Below are 26,039 nucleotides of genomic sequence, written 5' to 3'. Positions count from 1 at the left end.
TATCGCATTATAACTTTCTTTGTTAATTTATGGTTTATCCTTCAATACTTTAAATTAATGCAAAACTATAATATATTTATAGCTTCATCGGTAAAATTGCAATTTTTAACGTCCATTTTTCATTTAACGTATTCTTTTAGTATCTTGTATTGTAAGCATTTCGTGCCCTCTGGTGTCAAAAATATTAATTAAAATCATCCTGTGTTACGAAAAAACTACTTGTGAGTGTAAAGAAACATTTCGATGATTATTAATGATTATTAAAATTTAAAATATAGTTGATACTTTAAACATCATGAATTTACATAAATTTTTTCATATGTCGATAGTCTTCATTTTCACTCGCGTAATATTAGCCCTGGTATCTTATCTGGAACTAATGAGTAACTACTCAGTGAAATGCGTTATAATTTAAGTATTTGTCGAATAATTAATTAATTATAGAAAGTCTCATGTATCAACAAAGGATATTTTTCAAATCTTCATTCTTTATACACAGATTGTGGTATAAATGTCAGATAATAGCACTTACGTCAGGAATTTTGGATTGTAATTTGCACATTTATTATCAACGAGAACAACGAACAATTGAAATTATATTCGACAATTCCGGATTAATAAATTGTGATCAAATATAATTAAATGGAGGATACAAAAAGTAGGTTAAGTACATTTATTTCTTTCTTTTCGAAAACATTTTCACGTGGACCTTGTTGTGTTACTTTATGTCGTATGTATCAACACATCGATGAGTAATTGATTTTGTAACTGTACAATATTCCGTTGTGCAATATTTGTTGTGGTTAATTTAGCAAACGGTATCATTTGTGAGACTTTGCACTTCGCAATATAATTAAAATCTGTTCTGTTGTTTTTATTTAATTGAAATAATACATTTAGTTCAACAAATTAGCTCTTGAAAAAGTTTCCTTGCTTTTTATGTTCTTAAAAAGATGCTGAATCATTGGGTTTTCGTTGCTGCTCGATACACTTAACATTGAATTGCTTACATTATTATTCTTTAAGTGATGGAAGAATGTTTTTGAATTTTCTAACTTTTTAAAAAATAAAATGCGATGATTTATACACACTAAAAAAATTATGTACTGTTTAAGTCCCTGAAAAATATTAAAACAACATGCATTTATAAAAAAGGAACATGTTTATTATGTTAATGTGTGTGCAAACCACATGATAACCACAAACTCACTTTAGAGGGGTGAGTAGAGAATCCCCAACTATCCTTGGCATCACAATATGAATATGGCACAATAGAAATGCCACCATAAATATAAAAGAAACACGTTAAAACAGGACAGAGCGATGTATCTTAGGTAACAATGATAATACTAGTGAGGAAAAAAAATACACAACAAATGCCAACATCGTCCTGTCCGTTTTTAACTTCAACAAATGAGTCCGCTTTCAGTCAGTTTTTCCTTTCTTTCATTTTTTAAAGTACGAATGATTCATTTTCAATAATAGAGGAGCTTCTGTTTTACAATCCCTGGGTTGACACAATAACCTTCCGGCATCTTCACACTTGCAATCCATGCAGGGGCCACTCGCTCGTTTGATACTTTCCCCTATTCTGTAGAACGTCTTTTCATATATACAACCTGTAAAGTGACGTTTCAGTATAATGTACACTTTGTTGTGTGGAATGTTACTTAAAAATTGAACGGAATTGAAATTACTTTTAACTGATAGTGGATCAAGTTACGTAATTAACTCACCTTTAATCTCGACTGTTGATCTTATATTACGTTTCCATCTTTCTGATACTACGGGACCGGCAGTATAATTTTTGATGCCGATTGGAACGGCTTGAGTAAAAAAGAATTTTAAAAATTAGAAACGGCAACAATAAGAGTTATCGTTTGTTACAAAACATTAAAACTTTACAGTAACTATAAAGGCAAAAATCGAAAGAGAAGAATCTGATCAATTCAAGAATCGAAGCAGCCTCATCGCGAAGAAAGAGATGCTTCCATAAATTCTAATGATAACAATAGTTATAACAGAGTAACTACTTACGACAGTCGTAACGTGGACAACAATATCCATGAATCTCTGCTTTGAAACAGTCTGGTACAGGTGGTGGGCAAGATTGATGAAGACAAAGAATATCACCGCGGAAACAGAAACAAAACTCGCAGGGATCCGAACGAGGGATCTGTTCCGCTGATTGGAACATTCGATTATTATGAATGCATCCTGAAAGGAAAATCACTTCAGTAATTAAATCATTTAAAGCATTCTAATACACAATATAACTTAACAAACCTGAAGAACTAGTGTCTAAATCGAAAGGTGTCGATGGTTCTTTCTTTGTTTCGGTAGTATCCATTAAACTAACAGTGAGTTCAGGAGATGAAGTTGAATGTTTTGTATCGTCGGGGAATGAGGTAGATTCATTTTCCACTTTAGCACCCATCGTGCTATCAGACAACATATGAGGGCTCGACGGACTTTCTTTGCCTCTAGTTGTTGGCATAAAAGTTGAAAACAGAGTAGAAATTTCTATTGTACCCGTAGTTGATGAAAGACGAATATCATCTGTTGTTGCCACTGTTGCTTTTTCAGTTGAAGCTGCTTCCGTTTCGGTTGAAACTGATTCTGAAATCTCTTCTTTTAAAGTTGTTTCCGTTTTTGTGATTTCTGGTTTAATAGTAGTAATACTTTCTGTTTCTAATGATGTAGATTTTGTGGGCGATTCTGTTCCAGTTAATTCAGTTTCTTTCATTGGTACTAAAGTAGTTTCTTCTTCAGACGATGTTTCTGGTTGAATAGGAACAGATGTTGAATCTTTAAATAATGTTCCTAGTAATTCTGTTTCTGAGGCATTAGTGAGAGGTGTAGTTATTTCATCTCCAGCAGCAGATATAAATGTTGCCTCTGTGCTTTTCTCAACCCTTGCATCTCTGGGCAATGTCGAAAAATCGAAAGTAGTTAGTTTGCTTGTTATATCGGTGGAAAATCTGTCAGATGTATCTGTAAGTGTTGATGAAAACATCCCTACTAAAGTGTGATCAGAGGCAGATAAGAACGGAACTGTCGTTTCTTCTTGTGTTGTTTCTTTCTCACGTTTAGTAGACGTAAATAAATCTTTTAAGGACGAAAAAGTTTGTAATGTTGAAATAGATTCTGTACTTATTCCTGTACTTTCTTCTGCAGTACTTTCTAAGGATTTTGTAATTTCCTCTTCTAGGATAGTTTCCTCTGGTTTTCGGGTAGTTTCTATGTGTTCTTTCGTAATTTCAAATGCTTTAGTTGTTTCTTCTTCTTTCGTAGGTTCAGATGATTTAGTGGTTTCCTCCGCTATCGTAGTTTCTTCAGATTTTGGAGTTGTTTCTTCTTCTTTCGTAGGTTCAGATGATTTAGTGGTTTCCTCCGCTATCGTAGTTTCTTCAGATTTTGGAGTTGTTTCTTCTTCTTTCGTAGGTTCGGATGATTTAGTGGTTTCCTCCGCTATCGTAGTTTCTTCAGATTTTGGAGTTGTTTCTTCTTCTTTCGTAGGTTCGGATGATTTAGTGGTTTTCTCCGCTATCGTAGTTTCTTCAGATTTTGGAGTTGTTTCTTCTTCTTTCGTAGGTTCGGATGATTTAGTGGTTTCCTCCGCTATCGTAGTTTCTTCAGATTTTGGAGTTGTTTCTTCTTCTTTCGTAGGTTCGGATGATTTAGTGGTTTCCTCCGCTATCGTAGTTTCTTCAGATTTTGGAGTTGTTTCTTCTTCTTTCGTAGGTTCAGATGATTTAGTGGTTTTCTCCGCTATCGTAGTTTCTTCAGATTTTGGCGTTGTTTCTTCTTCTTTCGTAGGTTCGGATGATTTAGTGGTTTCCTCCGCTATCGTAGTTTCTTCAGATTTTGGAGTTGTTTCTTCTTCTTTCGTAGGTTCAGATGATTTAGTGGTTTTCTCCGCTATCGTAGTTTCTTCAGATTTTGGCGTTGTTTCTTCTTCTTTCGTAGGTTCGGATGATTTAGTGGTTTCCTCCGCTATCGTAGTTTCTTCAGATTTTGGAGTTGTTTCTTCTTCTTTCGTAGGTTCGGATGATTTAGTGGTTTTCTCCGCTATCGTAGTTTCTTCAGATTTTGGCGTTGTTTCTTCTTCTTTCGTAGGTTCAGATGATTTAGTGGTTTTCTCCGCTATCGTAGTTTCTTCAGATTTTGGCGTTGTTTCTTCTTCTTTCGTAGGTTCGGATGATTTAGTGGTTTCCTCCGCTATCGTAGTTTCTTCAGATTTTGGAGTTGTTTCTTCTTCTTTCGTAGGTTCAGATGATTTAGTGGTTTTCTCCGCTATCGTAGTTTCTTCAGATTTTGGAGTTGTTTCTTCTTCTTTCGTAGGTTCGGATGATTTAGTGGTTTTCTCCGCTATCGTAGTTTCTTCAGATTTTGGCGTTGTTTCTTCTTCTTTCGTAGGTTCGGATGATTTAGTGGTTTTCTCCGCTATCGTAGTTTCTTCAGATTTTGGCGTTGTTTCTTCTTCTTTCGTAGGTTCAGATGATTTAGTGGTTTTCTCCGCTATCGTAGTTTCTTCAGATTTTGGCGTTGTTTCTTCTTCTTTCGTAGGTTCAGATGATTTAGTGGTTTTCTCCGCTATCGTAGTTTCTTCAGATTTTGGCGTTGTTTCTTCTTCTTTCGTAGGTTCGGATGATTTAGTGGTTTCCTCCGCTATCGTAGTTTCTTCAGATTTTGGAGTTGTTTCTTCTTCTTTCGTAGGTTCGGATGATTTAGTGGTTTCCTCCGCTATCGTAGTTTCTTCAGATTTTGGAGTTGTTTCTTCTTCTTTCGTAGGTTCAGATGATTTAGTGGTTTTCTTCGCTATCGTAGTTTCTTCAGATTTTGGCGTTGTTTCTTCTTCTTTCGTAGGTTCAGATGATTTAGTGGTTTTCTCCGCTATCGTAGTTTCTTCAGATTTTGGCGTTGTTTCTTCTTCTTTCGTAGGTTCGGATGATTTAGTGGTTTCCTCCGCTATCGTAGTTTCTTCAGATTTTGGAGTTGTTTCTTCTTCTTTCGTAGGTTCAGATGATTTAGTGGTTTTCTCCGCTATCGTAGTTTCTTCAGATTTTGGCGTTGTTTCTTCTTCTTTCGTAGGTTCAGATGATTTAGTGGTTTCCTCCGCTATCGTAGTTTCTTCAGATTTTGGCGTTGTTTCTTCTTCTTTCGTAGGTTCAGATGATTTAGTGGTTTTCTCCGCTATCGTAGTTTCTTCAGATTTTGGAGTTGTTTCTTCTTCTTTCGTAGGTTCGGATGATTTAGTGGTTTTCTCCGCTATCGTAGTTTCTTCAGATTTTGGCGTTGTTTCTTCTTCTTTCGTAGGTTCGGATGATTTAGTGGTTTCCTCCGCTATCGTAGTTTCTTCAGATTTTGGAGTTGTTTCTTCTTCTTTCGTAGGTTCGGATGATTTAGTGGTTTCCTCCGCTATCGTAGTTTCTTCAGATTTTGGAGTTGTTTCTTCTTCTTTCGTAGGTTCGGATGATTTAGTGGTTTCCTCCGCTATCGTAGTTTCTTCAGGTTTTGGAGTTGTTTCTTCTTCTTTCGTAGGTTCGGATGATTTAGTGGTTTCCTCCGCTATCGTAGTTTCTTCAGATTTTGGAGTTGTTTCTTCTTCTTTCGTAGGTTCGGATGATTTAGTGGTTTTCTCCGCTATCGTAGTTTCTTCAGATTTTGGCGTTGTTTCTTCTTCTTTCGTAGGTTCGGATGATTTAGTGGTTTCCTCCGCTATCGTAGTTTCTTCAGATTTTGGCGTTGTTTCTTCTTCTTTCGTAGGTTCAGATGATTTAGTGGTTTTCTCCGCTATCGTAGTTTCTTCAGATTTTGGCGTTGTTTCTTCTTCTTTCGTAGGTTCGGATGATTTAGTGGTTTCCTCCGCTATCGTAGTTTCTTCAGATTTTGGAGTTGTTTCTTCTTCTTTCGTAGGTTCAGATGATTTAGTGGTTTTCTCCGCTATCGTAGTTTCTTCAGATTTTGGCGTTGTTTCTTCTTCTTTCGTAGGTTCGGATGATTTAGTGGTTTCCTCCGCTATCGTAGTTTCTTCAGATTTTGGCGTTGTTTCTTCTTCTTTCGTAGGTTCGGATGATTTAGTGGTTTTCTCCGCTATCGTAGTTTCTTCAGATTTTGGCGTTGTTTCTTCTTCTTTCGTAGGTTCAGATGATTTAGTGGTTTTCTCCGCTATCGTAGTTTCTTCAGATTTTGGCGTTGTTTCTTCTTCTTTCGTAGGTTCAGATGATTTAGTGGTTTTCTCCGCTATCGTAGTTTCTTCAGATTTTGGCGTTGTTTCTTCTTCTTTCGTAGGTTTAGATGATTTAGTGGTTTTCTCCGCTATCGTAGTTTCTTCAGATTTTGGCGTTGTTTCTTCTTCTTTCGTAGGTTCGGATGATTTAGTGGTTTCCTCCGCTATCGTAGTTTCTTCAGATTTTGGAGTTGTTTCTTCTTCTTTCGTAGGTTCGGATGATTTAGTGGTTTCCTCCGCTATCGTAGTTTCTTCAGGTTTTGGAGTTGTTTCTTCTTCTTTCGTAGGTTCAGATGATTTAGTGGTTTTCTTCGCTATCGTAGTTTCTTCAGATTTTGGCGTTGTTTCTTCTTCTTTCGTAGGTTCAGATGATTTAGTGGTTTTCTCCGCTATCGTAGTTTCTTCAGATTTTGGCGTTGTTTCTTCTTCTTTCGTAGGTTCGGATGATTTAGTGGTTTCCTCCGCTATCGTAGTTTCTTCAGATTTTGGAGTTGTTTCTTCTTCTTTCGTAGGTTCAGATGATTTAGTGGTTTTCTCCGCTATCGTAGTTTCTTCAGATTTTGGCGTTGTTTCTTCTTCTTTCGTAGGTTCAGATGATTTAGTGGTTTCCTCCGCTATCGTAGTTTCTTCAGATTTTGGCGTTGTTTCTTCTTCTTTCGTAGGTTCAGATGATTTAGTGGTTTTCTCCGCTATCGTAGTTTCTTCAGATTTTGGAGTTGTTTCTTCTTCTTTCGTAGGTTCGGATGATTTAGTGGTTTCCTCCGCTATCGTAGTTTCTTCAGGTTTTGGAGTTGTTTCTTCTTCTTTCGTAGGTTCGGATGATTTAGTGGTTTTCTCCGCTATCGTAGTTTCTTCAGGTTTTGGAGTTGTTTCTTCTTCTTTCGTAGGTTCGGATGATTTAGTGGTTTCCTCCGCTATCGTAGTTTCTTCAGGTTTTGGAGTTGTTTCTTCTTCTTTCGTAGGTTTGGATGATTTAGTGGTTTCCTCCGCTATCGTAGTTTCTTCAGGTTTTGGAGTTGTTTCTTCTTCTTTCGTAGGTTTGGATGATTTAGTGGTTTCTAATGTTGTTCTTTCTTCAGCTTCTGTCAATGATGGTGTTGAGATTTCAGACACTGCACTTGATAATTCTTTCGTTGTACCAATAGATGTCAACTCTTCTAATTTTGTTTCGTTAGAAGCAACCGTAGTTGTTTGAACAGTAAAAGTATCCGGTTTATCAGCTTTTCTTCCAGATAGAGAAGGAATATCAGTTGTAAGAGATTCATCAGTAGGTAAAATTGTGGCATCCATCTTTTCAGTTGTTTCTATCAAGTCTGTTTTCTTATCTCTTATTAAATCGCTTGGTATTGTCATTTTCCGACTAATTTCTGCAGTGACATCGGACATACTGGTTGTTCTCACTGTTGCATCTGTAGATACCATCTCACTACTTTCTGTCCTCTCACTTACTGCGTTTGTTTGTTCCTCTTTCAATTTTGTTGTAGGGGCTATGGATGGTTTAGTTTCATCACTTTCTGCTTCTGTTTTACCTTCAGTTGTTTCTGTTGGCTCTTCTTCAGTAATACTCTCACTTGGAGCGACTGTTGTTTCCTCTTCCAATTTTGTTGTTGGTGCTACAGATGATTCAGTTTTACCACTTTCTGCTTCTGTTTTACCTTCAGTTACTTCTTTTTCAGTAGTACCCTCACTTGGAACGACTGTTGTTTCCTCTTCCAATTTTGTTGTATGGGCTACAAATGGTTTAGTTTCATCACTTTCTGCTTCTGTTTTACCTTCAGTTACTTCTTTTTCAGTAGTACCCTCACTTAGAACGACTGTTGTTTCCTCTTCGGATTTCGTTGTTGGTGCTACCGATGGTTCAGTTTTACCACTTTCTGCTTCTGTTTTTCCTTCAGTTACATCTGTTAGCCCTTCTTTACTAGTACCCTCACTTGGTGCGACTGTTGTTTCCTGTTCGGATTTCGTTGTTGGTGCTACCGATGGTTCAGTTTTACCACTTTCTGCTTCTGTTTTTCCTTCAGTTACATCTGTTAGCCCTTCTTTACTAGTACCCTCACTTGGTGCGACTGTTGTTTCCTCTTCTGATTTCGTTGTTGGTGCTACCGATGGTTCAGTTCTACCACTTTCTGCATCTGTTTTTCCTTCAGTTTCTTCTGTTGGCACTTCTTCAGTAGTACCTTCAGTTGGAGCAGCTGTTGTTTCGTCTTCTGGTTTTTTCGTTGTTGGTGCCACCGATGGTTCAGTTTTTTCTTTAGTTACTTCTGTTTGCTCTTTTTCAGTAGTACCTTCACTTGGAGCGACTGTTGTTTCCTCTTCGGATTTCGTTGTTGGTGCTACCGATGGTTCAGTTTTACCACTTTCTGCATCTGTTTTTCCTTCAGTTTCTTCTGTTGGCTCTTCTTCAGTAGTACCTTCACTTGGAGCAACTGTTGTTTCGTCTTCTGGTTTTTTCGTTGTTGGTGCCACCGATGGTTTAGTTTTTTCTTTAGATACTTCTGTTGGCTCTTTTTCAGTAGTACCCTCACTTGGAGCGACTGTTCTTTCCTCTTCTGATTTCGTTGTTGGTGCTACCGATGGTTCAGTTTTACCACTTTCTGCGTCTGTTTTTCCTTTAGTTTTTTCTGTTGGCTCTTCTTCAGTAGTACCTTCACTTGGAGCAACTGTTGTTTCCTCTTCTGGTTTTTTCGTTGTTGGTGCCACCGATGGTTCAGTTTTTTCTTTACTTACTTCTGTTGGCTCTTTTTCAGTAGTACCCTCACTTTCAGCGACTGTTGTTTCCTCTTCGGATTTCGTTGTTGGTGCTCCTGATAGTTCAGTCTTATCACTTTTTGCTTCTGTTTTTCCTTCAGTTACTTCTGTTGGCCCTTCTTTACTTGTACCCTCAATTGGAGCGACTGTTGTTTCCTCTTTTGATTTCGTTGTTGGTGCCACCGATGGTTCAGTTTTATCTTTAGTTACTTTTGTTGGCTCTTCTTCAGTAGTACCCTCACTTGGAGTGACTGTTGTTTCCTTTTCTGATTTTTTCGTTGTTCGTGCTACCAATGGTTCAGTTTTATCACTTTCTGCTTCTGTTTTTCTTTCAGTTACTTCTGTTGGCCCTTCTTTACTAGTACCCTCACTTAGAGTGACTGTTGTTTCCTCTTTTGATTTCGTTGTTGGTGCCACCGATGGTTCAGTTTTTTCCTTCAGTTACTTCTGTTGGCTCTTCTTCAGTAGTACCCTCACTTGGAGTGACTGTTGTTTCCTCTTCTGGTTTAGTTGTAGGGGCTACAGATGGCTCAGTTTTATCACTTTCTGCTTCTGTTTTACCTTCAGTTACTTCTGTTGGCTCTTCTTCAGTAGTACCCTCACTTAGTGCGACTGTTGTTTCCTCTTTTGATTTCGTAGTTTGTGCTACTGATGGTTCAGTTTTATCACTTTCTGCTTCTGTTTTATCTTCAGTTACTTCTGTTGGCTCTTTTGGAGCGACTGTTGTTTCCTCTTCTGATTTCGTTGTTGGTGCCCCTGATAGCTCAGTCTTATCACTTTGTGCTTCTGTTTTACCTTCAGTTACTTCTGCTGGTGCTTCTTTACTAGTACCCTCACTTGGTGCGACTGTTGTTTTTTCTTCTGGTTTTTTCGTTGTTGTTGCTACCGATGATTTAGTTTTATCACTTTCTGGTTCTGTTTTTCCTTCAGTTACTTCTTTTGGCTCTTCTTCTGTAGTACCTTCACTTGGAGCGACTGTTGTTTCCTCTTCTGATTTCGTTGTTGGTGCTACCGATGGTTCAGTTTTTCCTTCGGTTACTTCTGTTGGCTCTTTTTCAGTAGTATTCTCACTTGGTGCGACTGTTGTTTCCTCTTCTGGTTTTGTTGTAGGGGCTACAGATGGCTCAGTCTTATCACTTTCTGCTTTTGTTTTACCTTCAGTTACTTCTGTTGGCTCTTCTTCAGTAGTACCCTCACTTGGAGCGACTGTTGTGTCCTGTTCGGATTTCGTTGTTGGTGCTACCGATGGTTTAGTTTTACCAATTTCTGCTTCTGTTTCTCCTCCAGTTACTTCTGTTGGCTCTTTTTTAGTAGTACCCTCACTTGGAGCGACTGTTGTTTCCTCTTCTGATATTTTCGTTGTTCGTGCTACCGATGGTTCAGTTTTATCACTTTCTGCTTCTGTTTTTCTTTCAGTTACTTCTGTTGGCCCTTCTTTACTAGTACCCTCACTTAGAGTGACTGTTGTTTCCTCTTCTGGTTTTGTTGTAGGGGCTACAGATGGCTCAGTTTTATCACTTTCTGCTTCTGTTATACCTTCACTTACTTCCGTAGGTTCTTCAGTAGTACCTTCACTTAGTGCGACTGTTGTTTCCTCTTCTGATTTCGTTGTTGGTGCTACCGATGGTTCAGTTTTATCACTTTCTGCTTCTGTTTTATCTTCAGTTACTTCTGTTGGCTCTTTTGGAGCGGCTGTTGTTTCCTCTTTTGATTTCGTTGTTGGTGCCACCGATGGTTCAGTTTTTCCTTTGGTTACTTCTGTTGGCTCTTCTTTAGTAGTACCCTCACTTGGAGTGACTGTTGTTTCCTCTTCTGATTTTTTCGTTGTTGGGGCTCCTGATAGTTCTGTTTTATCACTTTCTGCTTCTGTTTTTCTTTCAGTTACTTCTGTTGGCCTTTCTTTACTAGTTTCCTCACTTAGAGTGACTGTTGTTTCTTTTTCAGGTTTTGTTGTAGGGGCTACAGATGGCTCAGTTTTACCACTTTCTATTTCTGTTTTTCCTTCAGTTACTTCTGTAGGTTCTTGTTCAGTAGTACCCTCACTTGGTGCGACTGTTGTTTCCTGTTCGGATTTCGTTGTCGGTGCTACCGATGGTTCAGTTTTATCACTTTGTGCTTCTGTTTTACCTTCAGTTACTTCTGTTGGTGCTTCTTTACTAGTACCCTCACTTGGTGCGACTGTTGTTTTTTCTTCTGGTTTTTTCGTTGTTGGTGCTACCGATGGTTTAGTTTTATCACTTTCTGGTTCTGTTTTTCCTTCAGTTACTTCTTTTGGCTGTTCTTCAGTAGTACCCTCACTTGGAGCGACTGTTGTTTCCTCTTCTGATTTCGTTGTTGGTGCTACTGATGGTTCAGTTTTATCACTTTCTGCTTCTGTTTTATCTTCAGTTACTTCTGTTGGCTCTTTTGGAGCGACTGTTGTTTCCTCTTTTGATTTCGTTGTTGGTGCCACCGATGGTTCAGTTTTTCCTTTCGGTTACTTCTGTTGGCTCTTCTTCAGTAGTACCCTCACTTGGAGTGACTGTTGTTTCCTCTTCTGGTTTTGTTGTAGGGGCTACAGATGGCTCAGTTTTATCACTTTCTGCTTCTGTTATACCTTCAGTTACTTTTGTTGGCTCTTCTTCAGTAGTACCCTCACTTAGTGCGACTGTTGTTTCCTCTTTTGATTTCGTTGTTTGTGCTACCGATGGTTCAGTTTTATCACTTTCTGCTTCTGTTTTATCTTCAGTTACTTCTGTTGGCTCTTTTGGAGCGACTGTTGTTTCCTCTTTTGATTTCGTTGTTGGTGCCATCGATGGTTCCGTTTTTCCTTCGGTTACTTCTGTTGGCTTTACTTCAGTAGTACCCTCACTTGGAGCGACTGTTGTTTCCTCTTCTGGTTTTGTTGTAGTGGCTACAGATGGCTCAGTCTTATCACTTTCTGCTTCTGTTTTACCTTCAGTTACTTCTTTTGGCTCTTCTTCAGTAGTACCCTCACTTAGTGCGACTGTTGTTTCCTCTTTTGATTTCGTTGTTTGTGCTACCGATGGTTCAGTTTTATCACTTTGTGCTTCTGTTATACCTTCACTTACTTCCGTAGGTTCTTCAGTAGTACCTTCACTTAGTGCGACTGTTGTTTCCTCTTCTGATTTCGTTGTTGGTGCTACCGATGGTTCAGTTTTATCACTTTCTGCTTCTGTTTTATCTTCAGTTACTTCTGTTGGCTCTTTTGGAGCGACTGTTGTTTCCTCTTTTGATTTCGTTGTTGGTGCTACCGATGGTTCAGTTTTATCACTTTCTGCTTCTGTTTTATCTTCAGTTACTTCTGTTGGCTCTTTTGGAGCGACTGTTGTTTCCTCTTTTGATTTCGTTGTTGGTGCCATCGATGGTTCAGTTTTTCCTTCGGTTACTTCTGTTGGCTTTACTTCAGTAGTACCCTCACTTGGAGCGACTGTTGTTTCCTCTTCTGGTTTTGTTGTAGTGGCTACAGATGGCTCAGTCTTATCACTTTCTGCTTCTGTTTTACCTTCAGTTACTTCTTTTGGCTCTTCTTCAGTAGTACCCTCACTTAGAGTGACTGTTGTTTCCTTTTCCGGTTTTGTTGTAGGGGCTACTGATGGCTCAGTTTTATCACTTTCTGCTTTTGTTTTACCTTCAGTTACTTCTGTTGGCTCTTCTTCAGTAGTACCCTTACTTGGAGTGACTGTTGTTTCCTCTTCTGATTTTTTCGTTGTTGGGGCTACTGATAGTTCAGTCTTATCACTTTCTGCTTCTGTTTTTCCTTCCGTTGTTTCTGTAGGTTCTTGTTCAGTAGTACCCTCACTTGGAGCAACTGTTGTTTTCTCTCTCAATTTTGTAGTAGTTTCTCCCAATGCTTCAGTCGTTTTGTCACTTTCAGCTGAGGTGTCACCAGCTTCTGTTTTATTTTCAGTAATTACTGTTGACCTGTCTGTCGGTTTTTCTTTACCCTCAGTTGGAGCCGCTGTTGTTTCCTGTTCTGATTTTCTAGCCGGTATATCCGATGTTTCAGTTGTTTTATCGCTTTCTGCTTCTGATGTATCTTCAGTTACTTTCATTAAACTTTCTGTTGGTTTTTCAGTGCTACTGTCAGTTTGAACAACTGTTGTTTCTCCTTCCGATTTTGTTGTTGGTGTGCTTGTTAGTTCAGTTTTTTCACTTTTTTCTTCTGTCTTACTTTTAGTTATTTCGGTTGTCTTTTTTGTCTGTTCTTCTTCAGTAGTTCTTTTACTTGAAGTGACTGTTGTTTCTTCTGATTTTGTAGTTGGTGCTTCCGATGCTTCAGTTGTTTTGTCACTTTGAGCTGTGGTGTCACCTGTGTCTACTTCCGTTTTATCTCCAGTTACTGTTGTTGTCTTTTCTATCGGTTCTTCTTTAGTAGTACCCTCAGTTGAAGCGACTGTTGTTTCCTCTTCCGATTCTGTTGTGGATGATCCAAACGCTTCAGTTGTTTTGTCACTTTCAGCAGTATCTGCATCCGGTTTACTTTCAGTTACTTTTGTTGATCTTCCTGTCGGTTCTTCTTTAGTAATGCCTTCACGTGGAGTGATTGTTGTTTGCTCTTCTGATTCTGTTGTGAGAGCTTCGGATGGCTTGGTCATTGTTTCACTTTCTGATGAAGTAATGCTAGTCTCTTGTTTCGTTTTACTTTCTGTGACACCCATTGATTTACTGGAAATAGTTGATTTTTCTGCAGTTTCTTCCTTTTCCGTGGTTTCCGTTGTCGAATCTATTGCTGTTGTTTCTTTTATGAATGTCGCTATTGTTTTGTCAGTTGATTGTATTGTTTGTATGCTATCTGTAGTAGCTTGAGTATCAGACTCCGTTTGATCTTCAGTAATATCTACTGATTTGCTAGAATCTATTGATTTTTCTGTTTGTGCTGTTATGCTGGTGAGTTTACTTGGTTCTAGCGTTGTTTCTTCTCCTTCCTGTGTTCTGGTAGACGTCATATGTAAGTCTGTGACTTCAGTTCTCAGTTCGCTAGTTTTTTCTGTATTTTCCTTAGTTTTATGATCTATTTCTGTAATAATCGATTTGGTTGTTACTTCTGTTTCCGTCTTCTCTGTTAAGTCTTGTCCAATAGTAACTGTAACAGTAGTGAATGAAGTCGTAGCGTTTTCGCTTGCTGTAAATAATAAAAAATATAAACTTCTTAATTATAATTGATAAATTTTAATATATAAGATAAATAGATTTACATTAAATAAATTTAATTTATTTTAAGAAATATTCATTAAGTAGTGCTCAAAATTTATATTTGCAATTTTTATGTAAATTAAGTATAGAAAATCTGACATTTTCTTTGTTTTTAAGGAAAATTGAAAGTCAGTTTCTTTTTTATTTTCAAATATTTTGTTATATTTAATACCTATAAATGTATTTACTATATTCAGGTATTAGTTTTCTTTATATTACAATACTCGTGAAATTTAATATTTTGTAACGAATATAAGAATAAAATATTATTTAGAATACTCGATATTATCAAAGAAATTAAAAATAGTTTTAATATATTTAGTAATTTCATATGTATATTGGAAAATAAAGCATTCACTAAAAGTGTGTTAAAAATTGTTTAATTGGTAAAATTTTGTTTTCTTTGTTCTTGAAAACTCTTAAAATACGATTTAATCTATAAAATTGCTTTTTTTTAAACAAAAACACAATTAAAGTTAAATGATCGTTACAAAAAATTTAAATTGTTTTATAAATGAAATAAAATATGAAAATGCTAATGTAGATTTTTGAATATGTAGTGAATAATGACTGTATAGGAGTTTCATTAAAAAATAGGGTGTATGCAAAGGTACCGGTACATTCAAGAAGAAGCGGAACATGTTAATGCCTCCTCTTAAGAATACTTTGTATGGATATGCTGTTTTAAATGTTGAACGAATCTATTTTCGAAATACTGTGATGATCTCACTAGCGTACATCATTGGTTACAAACAAGAAACGATTGTACATACTACAGAGATTATAAAACAGCAATGTTTTTTTATAATCCCCGTAGAAATTTTATAGGACCATTGTATGACTTTATAAAATAGAGGCGTGTTTAAGAACATTTGCATGCCCTTAACGAAAAATATGTGTTTATATATCTGTTTAGATCTAGCTACAAAAAATTTATATTTATACCGTATATAATTTTTACATATATATATATATATATAATCTCAAACTGATTTGAGTTAGAAAATGGATGTTTAGGGAATATGCAAGTAACCTATAGAAAAAAAAAACACACAAAATAATTATATACAGAAGAGAGGTGCATCGGGACGACTAGAACGAAGAATACCTCTGTTTAAAACTTATATACAGGGTGGGCCAGCGAAAACGAAACGGCAGTGTTCGTGTTCGTCCAAGCAAAGCGCTCGGACAGGTCGATCTTTTGCTCGAGGGGACATCTTTTGCAATAAAGTTTTTGCGATTCTGAATATTAACTAAACAAACATTTTTTTCGAAATAAATGTTTGTTTAGTTAATACAAAATAAATGAGTTTTTAAAATTTTTTGTTGTCTGTTGTATTCAGAATCGCAAAAACTTTATTGCAAAAGATGTCCCCTCGAGCAAAAGATCGACCTGTCTGAGCGCTTTGCTTGGACGAACACGAACACTCTGCCGTTTCGTTTTCGCTGGCCCACCCTGTATATATATATATATATAAACTATATGTTTTTAGATTTAGCATAAACTTATTCCTAAAGACAGGAGTAAATCACAGGAAGGAAAATTTAAAATCGTGTAACGAAATAAACAATATACAGTCAAACCTGTTTTTATGCGCTCTTTTCATGTGCGATTTTTATTTGTGCGATTTTTTTAATGCGAATTTTTAATTTATGCGGTTTTTTTGTGCGATTTTTTATTTGTGCGGTATAGTTGGCGACTAGTCTCGTGCGATTCGTCATGTCTCACGTTGACTTATTATAGCTAAATAAACTTATTATAGCATAAATGCACTTATTATAGTAATATTATTGCACGAATATGCGAAAAATGAAATAATTTACTTTTTAAGTCAACAAAACACCACCTGGACAAAAATATGTAAAACAGACGATAAACCAGACGATGCAGTCAAGTGCTGACATCTGTTGTCAATAAATTCTATTTCGTACGGTTTTGAGTTATTTTCTATGAGACTTTTTTATGCGGTCCCTGTTGACCGCATAAAAAAATATTTTTTAATTGTGTCGCGAAAACTATTTTTTACAGCCATTCGTGAAGTTTCGTGCGATTTTTTTAATGCGTCTTTTTTAATGCGATTCCTATCCCCCGCATAAAAACAGGTTTGACTGTATATGTTTTAATAATTACTTAAAATAATGCATATAAACTTAAACAATATAAAAATGTTACAAAATTGAAAAATAACGATATATTATTTGAAAGAAATAATGAATGAAGTTCGTATTAGCAGTAAAACTCTAAGGGGAGATTGTCTCTATCGCTCCCCACAGATCCGTCCCTACCTCTTCTTCATGCCACCTAATAATGACATCTAAATATAGGAGTTTAAAAAATATAAAAAGATTGCTTAAAGTTTATAAAAAAACAGAAAATGACTGTACAAGGCGAGGGTACGTATGCCTCCCTTTAACCAAAAATGTTTGCGTATGTCCCTTTAGATCTATTTACAAAAAATATTACGCCCAAAGCTATTCTATATGCCTTCTAACAATGACCCCGGGATGCTTCATTAGGAGGTTAAAAAACAGAAAACGATTTTGTGGAGATTCTAAAAACCGGCAAATGACTGTACGCACTATGAAAAGTCCAAAAGTTATTGTACGAGGTTTATAAAAAAAGAAAACGACTTTATAGAGATTGTAATTAATAACTGATACTGATTTTCTTGAAAGCGCAGTCGTTAATAAGTAATCATTAGAACAGGCAAACAGGAAAATGCTGAGAGAAAGTCATTAGAGTAAACTAATCACGTTAAACCAAAAGTCATGCCTCGATGTTCTATTGTAATGGATCGTTGATATCACATAAATGAGAACGACTGATCCATCTTACTGGTATCTATTTATATTATTTAGATATTAGAAATCTGAAAAAGCACGATCTCGTCTAGTTTTGGATTTTAAATCGTAATTAATTAGAATGTCAATCGTAAGAATAGATAAAGAAAGTACTAACAATTCTTAATTAGCTATTTGGATGCAGAAAGTGAACCGAATTTCAAAGAGATTTCTTATACAAGTATATTATTCTGAGTCTTATGATAGAACTTATCCCAATGCACAAAAGGGCAATAATTATAAAAATAAAAAGTTGTCACGACACCGAAACTGAGAAACTAAAGAAAAACACGAAAAGATGCACGCTTTTCCGTCCTTGTTGATCTCTAGTAAATCTTCGTAATGAGAATCGTACAATTTTTGCCTCCTGAAAATAATAATGTGCAGCTATCGGAGATGGCAGAATAATATAAACGGTAAAGGTATTCTGTGTGATTTCCTACGAAACAACTGCACTTTCCGAGAACGTAATCTGAATTAATTATCTTAAACTTATTGGAAACTGACTGGCTCGCTTTACGACTATTTTCTAAGGACCAATTAGGACGCAAAAATGTGTTTCAATAAACATTCGTTTATTTTGAAAAAGAGGTAAAAATAATACGAAGAAAAAGAAGTTTTCGGTCGCATAAATTAACAAAGGCGTTCTATTTTGAAAAGAGTGAAAAACTTCACAGTTCTGTTTCGGGAACAAAAATTGTTGACGTAAAAAATAGGAACAATTAAACGTTTTCATTCGAAAATATTTTTTATGTAGGAAGATGAATGAGCTTGAAAACAATACTGTTTTTTTACAAATGTTATTTTTCAATTCTGGTTTCGAGAAAAACAGTTAAAACAGGAATAGACGTGGTTGTTAATGAAGTAATCGTAACTCGAGGCTTTTAATTAATTTTAATCCAAACCTGTTTCATTATCTACGGAATGTGGAAATGAACAGCTTAATAGTTCCTATTTGTAAGTAATGAAAGTATTCGATACGTGCTCGAGAGCTTGTGTCAATACTCTGAGAATATTTTAATGACTTTGTACAGTCAGAATTCAAATTTTTAGCGTAAAATGACCAAGGAAGTTTTTCTTTTTATATAATTAGCCTATTATCACGGATTATTTTTAACCTCTTCTTGTAAATTCGGCCAAATCAGTAATAGAATGGTGGGAAAATGAAAGACGACCAAATATATCTTGGATCACGATGAGCACGAAAATTTGAGGCTTAATTGCTTTACCCACCGTCGAATGAACTCGGTTTAGACCCCCAAAAGTATCATAGTCGAGACGTGCTATCAATAGCGGATCAGAAATCTTTAGAGAGGGGGCAGAAAGGAAATAATACGCCTCATAAATTTTTTTACTATCCGACTTTACTCGGGAAAATTCCCCCAGAGAGAGATTCTATATCCTGCGCACCCTAAATCTCCTAAACCACCTAACTGCCAGCTAATAAATTTGTGTCAACCCGCTAATAATGGCTATAATTGACGGAAAATGTAGCCTTAATGCGACAGTGCTTAGCGTTAACTAATCAAATCTTTTTATAAATTGTAATTAATCTTCCTTATATAAAGTTTTATTAATAGATTATAAATTTAAATAACTAGAATCGGAAAAAATTCCGATAAGATCTATCCTGTAAATAAAGGTTTTTCTACCCGAAATATCTTGTAGATTGTGTTTTTCCGAATGAAAAAGCGTGATTTTTTTAGATAATCACATAAATATAAATATAAATATCTTATTTAATTCTCTAAACACTCGACGAATTACCAGAGAATGGAAGCATTTTACAAAAAGAATGAAATCAATCCGCAAATATTTATAAATGATCTCGTTGTTTGATCCGAGATCGATTTAACACACGTTAGTTTAAAACATTTAGAAAATGGCATACAAAAATGCACGGATTTTCTATATCGGCACGAAAATAAACTTGTGAACTTGTAAACAATGAATATTGCAATCGGTTCAAAGTTTACAATCATTTCTGAAGCTAAAATACATTAGAAAAACGTGACGAATTTCTAAAAATACGAAAGAAATTCGAACCGAAACGATTCGTTTAGTCAAGGCGATACGAAAATGCGTCTCTCTCTATCACTTAGATCTGTTGATAAGTTTTATTTACTCGGATAATATTTTTAACAAGAATCACGAAACAATTCTGTACCGTGTTAAAAAAATAAATAAAAGTTGGCTTTTCGAGTCACCGTAAGAAGAAAACTGTTGTATACAAATACTTTATTACTTAGAAACTTTGCCAAATGTTTTGTAATTCGGGAGATCGAGTAAAATATATTTATATATGTGATTTTTAAAACTTTTAAAAGAAAAGTCACTTTAAAATAATGAATATAATACAAATTACTTTGATCTTTTCGACAGTCCTTTTTTCTTATCGAAGAGATGGACTGTACTACGCCACGCGCGTTTCAAACTGTATCGGTCGACAGTTCCTCTTCGGTGGTAGAAATGTATTAATACCGTAGTAACGCGGACTCTTTCGAATACAAGAGTATCGAGTGTTTGTTTTTCTTGGACAGCAGTTACTCGACTGGGCCACGTTATATTTAACAGTGATTAACTTCTTCATTTTATTATTAATGAGCCGAATGCGCGCGAATAAAATTTCACTTCGCGCTTCACAATGCGTAACGATGGTAGCTAGTCGGACTTTAATAATGGCCATTTTCGTGTTACCCTCATTAGCCCTTGTCGACAGGTTTGAAAATATATGTATTTTAAAGAAGCGTTATAAAATATAACTATAATAAATTTAATAATTGATCGAGAATTACTTTGGAATACCTTCGACCGACACATCGAGATATTTATAAAAGTAAAGTTCATAAATTAGAATTTTACTGCTTACCGAAATAATAATTTTTAATAGTTTAATATACAATAAAGTATACTTTTAAAGTAGCGTTAATTATATAAAAACTTTTATTTTTTTAGTTAATTATATATTTCCAAAGAGAAAAATAATCCGATTAATTCCATACAGGAACGTAGTTAAATGTATTATTATGTTCTTATTGATGTATATATCTTACAAAATCTATAGTATTTACTGTATCGAGATCCTTCGTGTCGATACATCAAAGAAGATGCCTACGTTGGGAAAACAAATTTATAAATAAAAATTTGTATTTCTAAATAATGTAATTGATACGATATATTTTAACTTAACTTTTATATATTTTTTTTTCTAAAATTTCTAGTGGTAATTTCTGTTTTCGGAACTGTTATTCAATTTATTTACGGCAATAAATTTAATAACTCGATATCAGTTTAGTTTGCCTCTTTTCTTTATTTTGTAAGAGTATTTATAGATTTTAACAGCAGTTAACTCGGCTTCTGTACGTTACTTACGTTTATAAAGACTAAACGTTTTCTGAATCTTTCAGATGCAAATATTTACGATATATGTCGACAAATATGACGTTTAATGAGAATTAATTTGCTTCGTTATTCGTAACCTACTTCTTGCTTTTAAGAGAATTCAATTGTAATAGACCTCTGCTTTACGACTTGCGCAAATTTTCTATTGTGACTGTATAAATGCTATAGTTCTTACAGCCCATCGTAGAGCGGTATGAGTGGTATAAAGTTAAAGGCATTTCCAAGAACGTAATTTCAATTTATAACGTTGAACCTATAGAAAACTGCCCTTTGATTTACGACGGCTTTCCGGGAACCGATTAATTTCTAATTTGCCGTTTATCTATAATTGACATTGGTGAAATTTCGACAGTAGGCTAATTGACATATAAGATCGCGTCTATTTTGAATTACACCGAGTTTAGGTCAACTAGACTTTAGACACCAAAAATTTCATTTTTAATTTATTTATATTGTTTATTGGATCGATAAATAAACAAAAATATACAAATGGAGTAAGCACGAGCGAAACGACGAAGAGAGAATCAGAAATACAATAGGGATTAACGGTGTCGGCTACGCGTAATTGACCCACATTATCACCCAGCCACAACAATCGAAAGAAACCTTTAAACTAACATTAACCCGTTTCCTTTTTTGAGAAGTCAAAGTTATTTGTTAATTAAATGCAACAATTGTTAAGAAGGTTTATAAATTAACTACTCGAAGGAACACTCGAAATATAAGTCCTAGGGTAGGAAAGATCCATTCGGTAAGAAAATACAGTAATATGTTTCACGGGAGCTTTCACGACTTTCATTAATGAATTCTCTATATATAATACTTTTACTGTATGAGCATAATATGGTAAGTACCATTTTATGCTACTTCGGAAAGTTCAGCCGGAAACAAAACTGCCACGAAATTTTTATCAATAATGAGATTGGTAATTTAACAGTATTTATTAATATTTAAATTGTTTTATTCAAATTTTTAAAAATTTAATTAATATTTACAGCTATTTTACTGGTAAATTAATACGAGCAGTTTGTAAATAAGTATTCGTACGTTTTATGTTTAGGAAAATCACCATTAAAAGTTTTGAGTACGCACTTTTCGTTGCACGGACCTTATAAAAATTGCCTCGTAACATCAATAATTAATGTCGAACCTATGCGATAACGCTAATTTCTACCGATTAATTATTATAGAAACGACTAAAGTTAACTAACATTTATTTAAAATATGTAAAATCAACTACAAAACGTAGAAAAAATTGCTTTTAAAATAATTTTATAATAAGAATTTCAAATTTTTTTAAACTGGAAGAGTTGGGAATTAGTTTAGAAAGTAATTATGAGGAACGTTTCTTTAAACTCTCCTCGTGCAGCGTTTAATTAAAAGAATCCCATTCCCATTTTTAAGGAGAAATCGAGAAAAATAAATGTTAAGCATCTCGATAATGAATGCACGTAAAATTATCCTAAAATTACAGTGTTTGCAAACTACAATTGAATGACTCTTTATAGTAGAGTTGATTATACGATAGAAAATAATATGTTAAATAATCAAATAAAGTACTTACGACACTTGTAAGTTTCTGGGCAGCATTCTCCTTCGGGAGGTTCGTCGGGGATGCAATTTGATCCGGGAGACTTACAATTTTCTAATTTGCAAACCAGTTCGTTCCCTACGCAATAGCAATATTCGCAAGGATCTCCAGTTTCCACCGTATCGCCGTCCTCGTATAATTCGCCGTTGATTCTACAACCTAACACCGCAAAAATTTAGAAATTTCAACATATTTACTGAGAAAATAATTCTAAAAAACGAAGAAATTTACCGTCCTCCTCCTCTTCTTCGGTAGTTGTTTCGGGTGTCGTTACGGTAGCTGCAGTTGCGGTCGTTGTTTCTTCTATAGTTTAAAATACGCGATTTAATGCTTAATTAAAGAAATAATATATGATTATGAATTAAAATTAAATATAATAATTAATATATAATCTAATTAAGTGATCGTGATGTAATCGATTTTATCTGCTTCTATTGTGTATTTATCGAATTCGTCTCGCTCGTTCGCTATGACATTAACAAGGCTGAAATGAAGCGAATAAATTCCTTAATGCAAATTATTTAGCATTAATAGGAATTAATATCCTTTTGTGAATTTTATATCCTCGGGGTTTATTAGGTTATAAAGTCTATCGAATTTCATTTTTTACTTTCATTTGCACAATCAATTCTTTTCATTTCAGATTTTTTTTCCACTCTATTGAAAAGTGTCCAATTACTTATAGAATTATCTTTAATTAAGGCTCCGATAACGATGTAATATTAAGTTATAATATCCCTTATTGTTTGACATAAGTTTTAGCATCATTCGACTTTTCAATCATTGAGATAAAATAGATTAAAAAGTCGTGTCTAAAAAACATGAAATAGTTTAATTAGTTATCCGCTTACCACATATGTATTCTGGACAGCATTTTCCTGTACCGTATACTTCTTTGCAGCCACTGTTCTTTTCTTCTACACTCGAATTACAGATAACTCCCTGACATTGAACCACACTATTCCTACATATGCAATTGACGGAGCACGGATCCCTCGAAGGAACGTATTCTCCATTTCCATAATATTTTTCGTTGAACCTGCAAGCTCCTGCCAAGGCAATGTATCGTATATAATGCTTATATTCGAAAGTTATAACGTTAATAATACTCAAAAATATAAAGATATACCTTCTCCTGGTATTTTTCCGGGTAAAAATGGGCCTTTTGTGCCTGTAGATTCAGTCGTAGGTACAAAAATGTCCGTAGAATCTTCTTTCTTGGGTGCTCTGGTAGTCGAAGTTTCGTCTTCGGCTAAAGTTATTTTTGCACGTTTTGTATTTTTCCCCGTTTTATTTTGTGTTTTGATAAATTAAAACAAAACTTACGACATTCGTATTTAATTGGGCAACATTTATCCTTTTCTGAAGTGACTGCAACGCAGTTTTCTTTAGGAGGTTGACAGTTTTGTATGGCACATACTACTTCGTCTCTCATGCAATAACACTTATTGCAAGGATCTTCGTTAGGTACGCTCTCACCATCGTAATAAAATATACCGTCCACATCGCAGCCTTAAAAAAGAGTTAAAATTTACAAGATGTTCATTAAAATCCTTACGATAAGGTTAAAGATCCTTACCTTCACTCGCTGTTGATGTCATTCCTGGAGGTAGAGTCGTTGCAGCTTCGTGAGCTGCAATAATTAAAGATATTATATAATTGAATTTTGTATTTGAATTTATTTTTTTTATTCGTACTTACTGCAATTATATTTGGAAGGGCAACAACTCCCTCCAATGAAAATTGGAGCGCATCCCGTAACGCTTAGTTCGCATTGTTGTAAAGTACAAGACGTGCTGTTTCGAATGCAGTAGCAGATTTCACACGGCTTTCTTGGATCAGACGGCAATTGATCACCATCCCGATAAAATTTTCCATCCAGATAACATCCTTAATAATGAATTATAACGAAAATCAATTTGAAAACACAAAAATCTAGAGGTAAAAAATATATAAAAAGAAATATACCTTTATCTTCAGGAGGCGATTCTGTCGTTACCGGTGGGAACACTGCAATTAAAATTAAAATAAACAGACTGTCTTAACCATTTATCAATCAATCAATCATGTCAAAAGTACCTTCGGGGCACCAAATTTTAGGGCAACATTCTTCTTCGGTTTTTTCTATGATACAATCTTCGTTCAAGGGCTTTATGAAAGGGCATATCCTTAAATAGCACATTAGCATGGTGTCTTTGCAAGTGCAATTCAAACATGTTTGTTTGGTATCGATGATCTCACCATGCTCGAATCGCTCGTTTAAATAATAACACCCTGAAAATAATTGAAAATCCGGTTAACTCATTCGACATAAAAATTACAATCATTCTGTATATAAAGATCACGTGTCCAACTATAGAGAAAAATAAAACCGAAAGTACAGAAATATTAATGACGATGGTTTAAGTCTACATCGAATCTATGTAATAAATTGGTCTCCTATACGAAGGGAGTGGCATGCAAAATGCGAATCAAGTATTGCAGAAACCAACATCCAGATTGAAAAGTTTGCAGTTGAAAAGAATTGCAGTTGAGGTGTAGTCTGAGGTCTTCATCTTTAGTCCGAGTTAAAATTTAATCTCGGTTCACAAAAGAAATCAAGATCTAGAAGGAGATGGATTTCGTACAGAAACTCGTGAGTTGTACAGGACTGTGGGCTCCCAAAAAATGAAATAAATTTGGTTCTAGATGGATCACAGATTAAAAAGCCAAGATTCGCTGGCCTTTATTGGGTGGACACATGACTTATATATCAGAATCCGCATTGCGAGTGTTGTTATCAGATGAAGCGGTCAGTTAATTCACCAAGTGACGAATCAACTTACCTTTATCTCGAGGGGGACGAAATTCATTGGTGAACGGAGCTAAATTTAAAAGAGAAAAAAGAAAATTATGTAATTATTCACACGACAATTATCGTTTTTCTTTCTTCCTAGATAAAAATGACATTAATCTAAATCAAGGACTCGTGATAGATCGTAAAAACCATATATCACTACCCGAATATATAACATCCAGGAAACCTGTGGAATACAATTTACTAACATCGCAAGGTCGGTAACATGCAGGATGTTAATCCACAAGGACAATTCATGATTATTCTCTCGTGTTCGTGGATGTATATCGAAACATACGATCGACACACGCTACTTAAACAATCATTACAGATCCAATTTAAAATCTTGTTTAGCAACGATTAATCGAAACAACATCCTGATGGAGATATGCAATAAAAAAAAGCATAAATGCCAAACTGAATATTAAATCAGGATATGAAATTATGTTTTATGATGATATCCGCTCGTAAAACTAGGATTAGAAAATAATTATTTTACAAAACTACGCAACTTATTTTGTACAGGACGTATAATTATTCGAGGATTTTGTAAAGATTTTCTCCCTCGCATTACTCGTGGCAGGATCGAAAACGAAGATGATCCTTGGCTTAATCATCTCCACCCACAAGACCCCGGCTTAGGAATCGCGGCGCCACCTGCTCTGACGTCACATAGCCGGCGTGACTGACACGAGATATAAACACTCGATTACGTCACGTATGCAGAGCCTGATTTTTCGTCGCGAAATTGAAAAAGTTTCTGATGAATCACGAAACGGCCATTTAATCTTCACTTTTGCTTTCGTAATTGTTTAAATAAGAAGATCGTCACGTGTCTCCGTGTTATTCGAAATAGAATTTTTACCAGTTTTTTTTTATTGCAGTGATGTAAAAATCGACGCGGGTATGTAGGTCAAGGTTGCAGCTTTAACCTGACATACCGGCAAATGACGGGACATTACGTCAAAGGTCAAAGTACAGGGTCAACGAGACAACGCCGCGTCCTTGACGATGGGTTAACTTTCACTGATCGTGACTCGTTGGATAAAACGCAGACGTGATAGAAAGTTGGTTAAATGGGTTAGGAACGTACCTGATAAAACTAACGTTGACATCCACGAGATGATTACGAGTGTCCATAGTTTCAGCGACGACCGCATGTTTGGCGGTGGCCTTCCCGAACCAATCTGGAC

At 35.5% G+C, this 26,039-nt stretch overlaps 1 protein-coding gene across 1 annotated transcript; it reads right to left on the bottom strand.

Annotated features, from left to right (window-relative positions):
- Positions 1-1,103: 1,103 nt before the first annotated feature.
- On the bottom strand, positions 1,104-26,039 carry LOC136983855 (serine-rich adhesin for platelets-like). Its single transcript, XM_067280722.1, has 17 exons — positions 25,940-26,039; positions 24,836-24,874; positions 24,090-24,284; positions 23,979-24,020; positions 23,712-23,900; positions 23,590-23,643; positions 23,337-23,522; positions 23,140-23,262; positions 22,862-23,059; positions 22,242-22,313; positions 21,984-22,169; positions 11,493-14,105; positions 9,458-11,449; positions 2,287-9,372; positions 2,038-2,217; positions 1,737-1,826; positions 1,104-1,619 (listed from the first exon to the last, which is right to left on the bottom strand). The coding sequence occupies exons 1-17, from the start codon at positions 26,004-26,006 to the stop codon at positions 1,447-1,449; spliced, it is 13,485 nt and encodes a 4,494-aa protein (XP_067136823.1). The 5' UTR covers positions 26,007-26,039; the 3' UTR covers positions 1,104-1,446.

Source organism: Centruroides vittatus, unplaced genomic scaffold (assembly GCF_030686945.1).
Source record: "Centruroides vittatus isolate TY-2023 unplaced genomic scaffold, ASM3068694v2 contig_89, whole genome shotgun sequence".
Lineage (NCBI taxonomy): Eukaryota > Metazoa > Arthropoda > Arachnida > Scorpiones > Buthidae > Centruroides > Centruroides vittatus.
The sequence above is the reverse complement of the archived record's forward strand: the minus strand, read 5'-3'. Positions and strand labels throughout refer to the sequence as shown.